The 11,480-nt window shown below is 39.2% G+C and overlaps 1 protein-coding gene across 1 annotated transcript in view; it reads left to right on the top strand.

The window, feature by feature from the left end:
* The first annotated feature begins 246 nt into the window (after nt 1–246).
* Nucleotides 247–11,480, top strand: part of inpp5a (inositol polyphosphate-5-phosphatase A) — a 118,444-nt gene continuing 107,210 nt past the window's right edge. Inside the window, exons 1-2 of the mRNA XM_015387960.1 lie at nt 247–352; nt 587–674. Of these exons, the coding sequence (XP_015243446.1) occupies nt 609–674 (66 nt within the window). The 5' untranslated portion in view covers nt 247–352; nt 587–608. The remainder of the gene's footprint in view (nt 353–586; nt 675–11,480) is intronic.

The raw sequence follows: 11,480 nt of genomic DNA, 5'->3' as shown, positions 1-11,480 counted from the left end.
CCGGCTCTTTGCGTTATTTGATGTCTGATCATCAGTCACACCCTTCGTGCATACAGAGCTGCAGGAACATCCCTGATAGAAAATGATGATGGGAGCTTTGTTGAAGCTCATAGTCACTGAATCTCACCTTATTTCTGCTTTAGCATCGATAATTGCCCTCCCTCTTTAGAATACATTTGACTATAGAGTAAAAGCAGTCAACCTTTTGCTCCTTTGACCCTCTTCTTCCTGTTTTGTCTCCTTTATCTCAGACAGTACAAACGCACAAGCCCCACTTCATTGCCATCCACTGCCAGGAGCTGGGTGGGAAGAGTGCAGACACATCAGCTTCAGATGTCAACAGTTTTGTAAAGTAAGTAAGACTTTTACTCAGTATCATTGATTTGACAGTGGTAGCGACTACAGAGCAGGCTGTTGGAAACTGAACGGACTGCTCCCCCCTCTGGTCACTTTACGTCAGCTCAGGAGTCTGCTTCCTTGTACAAAATTTGATTTTTATCTCAGATAATTCTGCTTTATAGAGTTTAGCAGAGTATCTAAGGTTCACAGGAGGGTTTAGATTCTGATAAATCTGTGTCTCCATCAGCGAGCTGTTCTACAGTGATCCCATGAAGGAGTTCACCAGAGCCCGTGTCTACCTCGATCAGAACTACAGTTCCCCGGAGCTTTACACAGTAAGTCCACACCTGTGATCCTGAACAACAAGCTGCTGAAACACATCACTCATCTGCTTTCATTCCATTACATGCGTATTTTAAGGCAGTTTGAGAAGAAATCTTTAAAAATATATATTTCTGGAAGATGCATGATTTAAAGTCGTTTATAGACCGAGTTTGTTTGGTTAGACAGTTGCTTAATCTGAGGACTTATTCTCGCTACACAGAAGGACTCGTCATTGGCTTGAGTGTTATTTGTGGCATTTGATTATTAATTGCACTTTTTTGGGGGGAGGGAATAAATATGCACTGAACATCTGCACCTTGAATGTATCTTGGATACCCTCTAATTCACTTATAATGTTACACATACAGGTTCATTATCAATATAACTTTAATCACCCTGGTTTTGAGGCTCCTTATCCTCAATCAAAGGAACCAATCAGCTTCTGGATCGTTCTCTTCTTGTCAGAATCGCTGCAGTTTATTGAGATGGATTGGTTAGTTTAATAGTTTCCTCAGCTTTTGAACATATTCTGTCTGTGTTTGGCAACATTATCCAGTTAGAGCACCCAGCTGGGTCCAAGGTTCAACCATCAAATCTTTGCACTTTGATGAAATTGGAAATGAGGCATCAGTTAGAGGCAAACAGGCCCACATCCTAAAACCTCCAAACTCTCCATGCTGATTTCTTCCGATATATCGTCCTGAAAACCCTGGAAACAAGTTATTAAAAGCCCCAAATTATACAGAGAAATTATTCCTGCCAGAAAAGCAGCTGCGGAGTCCTTAATTTGAACTACTTTACCACGCAAAAATGTTTGATTGAAGAGGGTCTCTGGTAGATAAAGGGGTCTCTTTATGTATAGAAGTGGTAGAGCAATGCGACACCTAAAGAAGACAAAAGAAAAAAGAATAGATACATATGCACTTGTGCTTTTTATGAATACAGGATTAAATTTGGCTGTTCTTTCAGTTTACTTTAAACAAGCATCATCTTGTTTAGTTGGACTGGTTTGTCGAGGTCAGAATGCTGATGATTGTTTTGATGTTCAGGATCTGTGCTCATCATTTGGCAAGAAGCTGTTTGTGGTAACGCTATACTAGATAACTGAATAACGGAGAGTGTACCTCGTTATGGTTCAGTGGTTTAGTATAATGTAGGAATATATACTGTATATATATGAGGTGTGTAAGTTAAAGATGTATTTTTGCTCCAAAACACCTGACTGAGATACAGGAAGTTAGGGGTTATGCTGCTTATGGCCCTTCTATGGAAGTTGCTCTTGATCCTTTGGGTTTATGCAGTAGATGGCCAGCAGGGGGCAGCAGATGTTTAGAAATAACTTAAATTGATATTTGGACAAAATATTTTTGAAATAACTAACCATGATGTGAATGTCTACATATTTAATATGTATAGATGTACTATCAGCATTTTAAATGAGTGAACTCATAATGTGTTTGTTATAGACTAAGAAAGAGTGGCTCATTGTTATGATGTGGAAGAAAATGTCCGTATAATGTCAATACGAACATGGTCGTTACCTGAAGGCTTTAGAGGTTTGTTAGAGGACATTATTAATAATAAAAAAAAAAAAAAACAGCATGGTGAAGAAGACAAAGCAAAACATGATTGACAGACGATAAAAGACGACAGGGTGACTGTGGAGGAGCTGCAGAGGTCCACAGCTCAGGGGAAGAATATGATGTCAGGACAGCTGTTAGACTTAGACTACCTTTTTTGTAATTGCACAAAAAACACAAGGTTAATCTTGACAACGAAATGTTGATTACTTGGCTACCATTGTAACAAAGCTAAGACCTTATTCCTGCACAATAAATATGTTTTCTATGAGTAAGAGCTAGCTATATACAGGGCAAGAGTATATATATTTACATATATATTGCACTGAGTTATTTCTATTTCTGTTAGTTCTATACTCTACATATCTGGCCTTTATGAAAGACGACTGGGGTTTAAAGTCAGCACCAAATCCCAAAAAATGTAGAGGAAACGGTAAACCCGTGGAAGACATTGCTCTGTTCAAATCAGGTCCTAGTTCAACATTTTGGATATAAACGCTGCATATGAAGGAAAACAATATTCACATCAACCTGAACACACCATACTCATGGTAAAGCATGGTGGAAACACCATCATGCTGTGGGGAGGCTTTTCCTCAGTATGGGCAGAGATGATAGTCAGAGCAAATTCTTATGCTATTTATTTTGATAATACCGGTAGGTATAATATCCATCTGTGTTTGCCATTGCAACTTTTGCACATTTTAATGATGCTTAACATTTCTATTCTGTTGAGTCTCTCTAAGCTTCTAGGTTCTGGGACCTGAATTGACCATCTGGTGGATTCCAATAGGGAAACTTGCAGTCTTTGGAGGTTGTTTTGGCCTCTGACCACTAAGTCCCCTTAATACTGCATTTAAAAACGTGTACAGGCTGCAGAAAGTCTTGAGAATGAAGAAGAGATTCAGTTTCCAAAGCAACACAGTATAACCAGAGCCATAACAGGAACTTTTAATTAGAAAAATATTAATTTCTTAGAATGTCCTAGTCAAAGTCCAGGTCCGCATCCCAGTAGGAAAGTATGGCAATAGTTAAAAACTGATGTTACAATAAGGAGAAGACGAAGGGGAAAGGGAGCAAAGCTCAAACGGACCTTCAGCTGAAAGTCCCACAAAACAGTTATTCTCTCAGGGAGGCCAGATATGCATCGTTTTGTATTTTTTCTCTGCTTCTCACCTACCTTGTATTGCTTTATCTCTTAGAATCTCAATAAGCTGCTTTCGCCATGGAACATGACAGACAGATCATTTCTAAAACATCTAAAGAATAGTTCTAGAACTGTTCACTCACTGGAGCAAAATGCTCAAACTTGCAGACCTTGTCTATAAATCTGCCCAGAGTTAACAGGCGACATTCAGTCTGATGAGCTTAAACGTTTTTAATAATTAAAGTCATCATCTGCACATTCCTAAGGAGCTACAATGCACCGCATCCATGTGTTTTGTTTATGGACTACAGCCTCCATTTAAGTCTGCTCCGCCTTCCTGCGAGCGCTCTGAGTTGTGTCCCCACGCTACGCTGCGTCTCCAAAAACGCTCATTAATCAAAGCGCCGGCAGAGTCACATTTGCTCTTTTAAAAAAAAAAGAATGATTCCAAACGTTGGCCTTTTCAGAAACATAATTATCTGCCGTTTCATATAAGCTCTGCACCCGCCTGATCCTCCGGAGCTGTTTGTTCAGCGCTGTTTGTCTGTAGATTAACCTTTTTAGTCCTATTTTGATTCGCATCAAATAGAGATAGCAGTTTGTGCGAATCAGTCGGCGGAAAGAGAAACATCTGATGTGCTTCCTGTGGTGTTGATATTGAAATCCCAGCAACAGTAAATATGAAGAGACTCTCCAGTCGTTCTCACACTGGGCTTGCCATTTAGCTTTGATGACATCACCCGTGTTTGTTTTCCTGATCTTCGATCTTTCCCCTCAACCACGCTCCTGGGATAATTGTTTGTTGTCCGCCCCGCCTGTCGGTCTTCAGATAAAATAAGTGGGAACACTTTTTTGTGCCATTGTTTATAAAGTGCCTTTTAAAGGAACGGTTTGGCGGTTTGTCGTGAGTGTATAATAAAAAAGGCCCGTCGGAGTGTTTACGTGCCTGTCCCAGTGTGAGTGTGTTTGATGGATGAGATAAAAGCGTGTGTGTGACGCTCCGTAATGAGACTATTGATTTATCTTCTCACAAATCTGAAAAACGGTTTGACAATCTCATGTTTCTGCCAACGTTTCACATGAGGGAGAAGGTTTTCACTTTAAATACACAGATTTGTGTCTTCTTATAATAATTTAACATTTGTTGATGTTTGAAAATCTACAAGCAGATCTCTTACTGGTATATTCATATAAATCATCAGTACTTTTCTGTTAATGAAAACCCAACTTAGATAAAGACTTTAGATAAATATAAATATGTTAGTTTAATTATATATTTTTTTGGCTCTCCTGCACATGGTCTTCGAAAGCCTCAGTAAATACAAAAGGTCGCTGCTAAAGAATCTAAGCATGTTAATAAAAAGTTGAGTGGAAGGAAAAAGTGCCGTAGCATTGATGCAGCTCTGCTAAAGTGGAAGCATGTAGTCTGTCTGCATGTTAAGATCTTCATCTTGATTGCACTGTATAAATTCTTTGTGGGTTTCCAGCAGAGTGACTAGTTTATACCTCCCCTGCTCTCCTCTGGAGCGATGCTAAAGTTCCAAAGAACATACGCTGACCGCTTATTAAAGGCCTGTGAGCGGCGACGAATCAGACCCCAACGACTCCTCCTGTGTATTTTAAATTGGTTAAAACTTCATCACATTTTTTTTTTTTTTTTTGGTGCAGCTGGACATTTTCAGAAGTTATATTCTTACAGTGGGTGAGTACACTGGGTGAGGAGATGCTATTTGCTGATAACTGTGCATTTAATGTTCCTTCGTAAGGTTATAATTACCTATGGTAATATATGCAACCCACTAGCAGATCAATGTGCACAGCTGATCATATGCACACAAATATATAAATATGCCCATAAATGCCTTAATGCAGCATGTTTTTAAGCAAGTCTTTGGGAAACTACTTAGATGATTGTTCATTTTCCTGATGATGTGATGAGATTTGGTAATATTTACTGTGTTCTCGCTGCAGCATCCGGTAAAAATAGAATAGAATTAAATTTTGATGGTGTAAGGTCTCCCCGCTGCCACCCTAATGCCGGAAAATGCTCCCATTGATTCAAATTGCTGCGTATTTGAAGCATTTTGCAGCTGGGTGGAGCACATGCTGTGTAAAATAGAGCAGTGAGATGTTCTACAAGTTTCTGTTTGAAATGCAAAACTGACTGAACCACTACACAATGCTCCTCTTCCTCCTTCGCCCGTGCATAATGTCTGAAACGATCTCTTGTTCAGGAGTGGCGTTCCACATCTGAAGCGATGCATCAGCGATGCCTCTGTGGATTCCAGCCACTGACTATAACTTATGAGTCCTTCTCCTAGAATCTCAACTGGGGTTTCCTCCATGATCCCCTAGAAGCTATACTGTGTTTATCCCTGTGCTGGTCCCATCTGATCTGCTACATTTTTCCTTCCACTCAACTTTCCATTGTTATGCTTAAAATCAGTATTATGTTAACAACCGCCTTCTTTATCATCACCTTTTTGCAGCTTATCCTTCTTCTAGCATGTAGGCAAATACTGGACAACTATGAAGTAAGTGCAAAAAGCATGTTTGAATTGGCACTTTGTCGTACATTTCAGAATGTAATTCTTGAAATAAACAGGCATTTTTACAGTAAAGGAGCATCTAAATTACAGCTCTAATCTATTTTAAATGCATACAAACGGCATTTAATCTGAAAATATTTAAATTTGGTGAAAAAAAACAAGACATATTTTTTGTTTTTATAAGCCTGATGTCTAAATTGGAGAAAGGCAGGAGCTTGACTGACATCATCGCTTCCAGGCCTGGTGTTTTACAGCTCGGTTAAGGTATACAGCAGGTAAAATGTCAATTAGGAAGGCCCGCCCTGATAACTCAACTCCCAGTCCACTTGTTCTTGGTCATTAATATTTATTTGAGCGACGTGCGCCGACGTTACCGATTCCTGACATACAGACTGGAGCTGCGGTGTCCCTGCAGCTTAACGGAAGCGTCCGCCGCTGTCACACACTTCAGTCAGACCACCGACACACACATGCTGCCTCCTCTACACAGAGTTGTTTCAGAGCATTTTAATGGGAAATTAAAGGCCTTTCTGGTGTGTGTGTGTGTGTGGGGGGGGGTCTCCAGGACAGGAATAGGATCGGTGACAGCGGATAAATCAGGATCTTTGTCTTGACAGGATGCTGCTGTCTCCTTTTACCCTGGGCACATGCATGCACATGAGTGTAGATGTGATGTCCTGAGACAATAGAGTGCGATCAAGGACTTAGTCTGCTACGATTTCTCTCCTGGGCTCAAATTGCTGTGCCAGACTGGCAGTTTTATGTCGGTCTGTATTTGACTGGTTGCTGTCCTTTTTATAATTTACACAGATCAGCTGCTGAATGTGAACTGACTCATTCTGGTATGACAATAAATCTTGTTTGCAGTAAATCCATCGTATTTGTTAGGTTCTAATCTGGCATAAAATGCTTTTGATGAAGAGGAGAAATACGAACCAGGATGAAAAAAAGGAAATGCATTGTGTTTTGGAGCGTAGACGGACGGCAAGCGTGTTCTTGTTCTCCTGTCAGGTCATGCAGCGCCGTCTGCAGGATCGTTCTTTGATGCAGATTAATTTTATTCAAATGCTCAAACTTAAACCACAAAAGAGAGAGATTATTGTTTTTCTGCTGGCTGTCAGATCGGGCATCCCTGCTTTTAGTTCCGTCTTTGTTTGCGCTGTGAATTAAAGGTGGCATTCTGAATCTAAACATCATTTAGGAATCAACAGTTTGATTTGTTTTAATGTTTTCCTGTTTGACTGATGTGATAAACTTCTAGTAGACAGCTGCCTTTTTGAATTGGTTAGGTAAGTGAATTTTTAGTGTGTGTTAAAAGACCCTTACTTTTTTCTTTTTATTCCTTTTTTTTCCCTCTATTTTCTGTTTTTTGTTTTCCTTTATTCACTTTTTTACCTTTATTATTTTAATATTTCATTTTTCATCTTTACTTTTTTTTCCTTTTTCTTTTTTTCTGGCTGTATATTTTAACATGAACCTGCTCAGTTCTGTTTAAAGTATCCAAAGGTGTATGTCATAAATACCAATCACACTCTGATAAATATGTGTTGGTAATTTCCATTGTGCAAATGCAGATACAAACAAAATGAATTCCTGAAATACATTAAATCTACAAGAAAAAAAAAAGTTTTTTAATTGTAAACCAATGTAAAAACATTAACTGGTAAAAAAAAAAAAAAAAAACATTAAGTCAATCACAAATTTCCTTGATGGACAGACCCAAAGTCATCCCTGCTAGAAATCTTTATTTCTAACAGGTGTGACTAGAAAGGTACCAACTTTGCTATTTTTAGGGGGAGCATTTGCTACAATTCATGTAGGGAACACAGTGAACATGAAGGTTCCCTGGTTGATAGTGGTGAAAAACCAGCATGGCATTTCACCCTTAACACATAATTTCCTCAGTGAAACATGGTGGTGGCAGAGTCATGCTGAGGAGACACTCTGCAAGCACTTGTTTCCGGTATGCCTGGCCCCTGACGATTTATGTTATTTCGATCGTTGTAACTGTTGTCGCAAATTTTCAATGTACCTATATTTCTATAATTTTTTTATGCAGTAGTTAAAGTAATAATCTCAATTAGGCAGTTACCTAAAGGCACAACATTTCTTTTTAGATTTATAAATTATCATAAGCTTAAGAGTCAATGGGTTAAAGTGTTGCAGTGTCCCATTTAAAGTGCACAACTAATTTCAAATAAGACATTTTAAAACAGAAATGTTTTTTCACAGTTGCTCTTCATCACTTCCTAAAGAGTTTAAGATGATTAAGAAATTGCAAAAAATGTCAGCCTAACAACTAATCGGATTAATCGAGATTAATTGATTATCCTCAACTTATTTATTCATTGATTAATCATTAAATGGAGTATGGAGACTGTAAAACATGGCTTTAGCTGTCAGAGCAACCCACTTAGAGCAGTAATTATACCAAAATCGTAAAAAAAGATCAAATAAAATATAAAAACATTCTCCATTTAAGATAAAAAAAAAAAAATTGTCTGTCAACATGCTCCATCCAGAACTCGAGGGGAAACTTTTAGTTTAATTTCATAAAAGGTCTTTTTTGAGGAGCTTTTTGTAATCAGATTATTTATAGATTTATTGAAAAAATATATAAGAGATTAATCGATTAGCAAAATAATCTTTAGTTGCAACCCTACTGAAATGCGGCAATCAGTTCATCTCTTAATCTTTTCTTAATATTTCTGTCTGCATTCATTTATTTGTTTATGACAAAAACCAGACTGCCCAGAGCTTTTATGTACTCCAGAGGAAGCAGCATCACATTGGTGAGCATCAGCCGCCTTCCTCCTCCTTCTCTATGTTAGTGTTCAAAAAAAAATATCCTGCAGCCTCAGAAACCAGTAAAAATATTCCAAACTAAACCCGAGCAGACTGTTTCTTTAGTACAATGAGAAGTGCGCCACCGACTGAGGCCACCCAACAGAGTAAATGTCTGCTAGGTATTATCGCCCAGGGCATAACTCACCTTCGCCATCAGTCATGCCATCAGGGCAGCCATAAGTGGAAACACAAACAAACACAACTGCCAGCGTGCACGATGGGAAACACACTTAAGTCGCCGACACGGGCTCTGCAACAATCAATGAATCTGCCATCAGGCCTGAGTTATGACACAGAGAGTGTGGGCATTCCCTCTGTGAAAATATTTAGCCCTAAAATGTAGATGTAATTAATGGATTGTGTAAAGAGGTGAAGCAATTGATGCGTTTCTGACAAGGAGTCAGATCTGAGCCTTTGCCCTCGTAGATTGTTGCTGAAACACACACAGCAGCTTCTCCTCATAAACAGCGCTGATAAAGTGTCTCCCAGTGAGTGTGTGTTTGCAGAGTAAATCAGTGGTGTTGGAGGTGCAGGTGCAAGGCGGGATGCTGTGGTGTGGGGGTGTCCGAGTGTCTGCGGCCTGTAGATAATGATGTGATTGCAGCAACGAGCCGAGCTGGGTGTACTTCGCCACCGTCCATTATGATGTACACAACCCCCCACCCCACCCACCTCAAAGCAACCCCCAGCCACCGAGGGGGCAGAGTGAAGGTGAGCCTGTCATATCGATCTTTTTAGTGCTAAAATATGAGCCACTTTACTCTGCTCCCCGGCGCAGTGATGTGAAAAATAATAACTCGGACCCAAATTAAAAATATTGATCGCTTAGAAGGTGTTGAGAGCAAATAAACACCCTGTGAAAGATTTTTATCCCCTTCTGTCCTGCGTCCAGCTTGTCCTGGCATGCCCAGTGGAAGAAACAGGGTCAGGGAGGAGTGACTACATGGCCTTTCCAATACCATTCTTATCTCTAACTTTTTCACATTTCCTCACAGCCTCAAACTCTCATGGTCTTATTAAGATTTTATATAATAAAACAACATCATCATGGAGGAACCTTAAAGTGTTCTTTTTTATACTGAAATCTGAAAACTACAATAGAAAATCCCTTTATTGTTCTACAATGGTGAAATTGTGCAATGTGGACCTTAGAAAAGTGCATAAAAATAACAGAATAATAAGAAACTAAACAATAAAATTCAGTTTTACAATTAAAATACTGCGTATCTGGAGAATAAATAATCAATAAACAGCTGTGGACATTTTTACAGTAATGGATATGTAAAAAATAGCAGCAACCAGAGATGTGCAGATTATGTGCAGCATGTTATTTAACTGCCTAAGACAGAAACTGTGCAAAAATCAGCATGAATGTATCAACTTATTCAGGTTGTTGGGAACAGTGATGGTTCTAAAGTCTTATAGCTGGTGGGAGGAAGGATCTGTCATAATGCTTCCTGGTGCATTTAGGGTGCAGCGGTCTGTCAATGAAGGAGCTTTCCAGTTCAGCAACAGCTTCATGCATGTATTCAGCTTCATGCATGGGGTGGGAGACAAGTATGGCCTACCTTTCTAAATATATCGCCCAGTATTTGATAGGGCTACCTTTGACAATTACAGCTGGAAGTGTTTTAGAATATTGTTAAGAAGACGGAGAATTCAACCTGTAGATCTTTGAAAACTAGAGCAGCATCATTCAACTGTTAACAGAGAGTCCTAATTTGATCCAGATGTGGAGAGAAAGGAGAGTCAATATGGAAGAAGTCAGTTTTTTTTTTTTTTTTAGAGCATACTCATCCATGTGGAGATGCAACAATATTTCTTTAGGATTACAATCAAAGCAGATGCTTGTTTGATGGAGAAGGAGAACAACTATTTCATTTTGGTGCAGAAGTGGTTAGTTATAGCCTCCAATATAACAAAGTGAATTATCAACAAGTTGTATCCAAACTGTGGAAGCAAACTGGTGTATAAAGCATTTGTCAGACTTAATGATGCTAATACACATTTTTTCTAAAATGTAAATTTATATCGGTAATAGCTGTACAGATATTTTATTCTGGTACAGTTATATGCTTGGTTTATATAACATAGCATTGTAACAGTAAAAAACAATAATTGGAAAGTTTTAAAAGGAATAAAACTTCAAATAATCACATTTTTCTTTAAAGCAACACTGTGTGACTTTTGGGTGTTCCCTTAATTTTAAATGTATTCAATAGTTGTTCAGGTCAGTGTATAGCGCTGGGGGGTTATCGATGGTTTGTGGGGCTAACATTCTTAAAAACTAGGCTTTGTTATTTGAGAGGCTGGGATTTATCGGTGAATGACCCACAGGGCCCAGAGCGCCTCTTTAACGCGGTCTGAGCTCCCTTTAACAATAGTGCAGTACTTCCTTTGGCCTTTAGGGACACATCACCCTGGAGAGAAATATCAGCTGTTTTGCTACCATCAACACCTTTGTTTATAGATGTTGGAGATCAGCCTGTTTTTCAGTGTAGTCCTGTTTCTCTGACTGTGACTAGCTGGATGTGCTCTCTTCATCCTCTGACATGGGAGTTGGCTCGAAGCTCGTCTGCCTGGCTGTGTGTTTCCTGGACGGGGCCGCCTTTTACAGTACAGCTGCCTTTTACATCTCTGTTTCTGTCTCCTTGAACCCCAGTCAGCCTCAGCAGATGGCCGCTCACACTGAGC

The sequence above is a fragment of the Cyprinodon variegatus genome, unplaced genomic scaffold, assembly GCF_000732505.1.
Source record: "Cyprinodon variegatus isolate N-32 unplaced genomic scaffold, C_variegatus-1.0 Scaffold409, whole genome shotgun sequence".
Classification (NCBI taxonomy): Eukaryota; Metazoa; Chordata; class Actinopteri; order Cyprinodontiformes; family Cyprinodontidae; genus Cyprinodon; species Cyprinodon variegatus.
The sequence above is the reverse complement of the archived record's forward strand: the minus strand, read 5'-3'. Positions and strand labels throughout refer to the sequence as shown.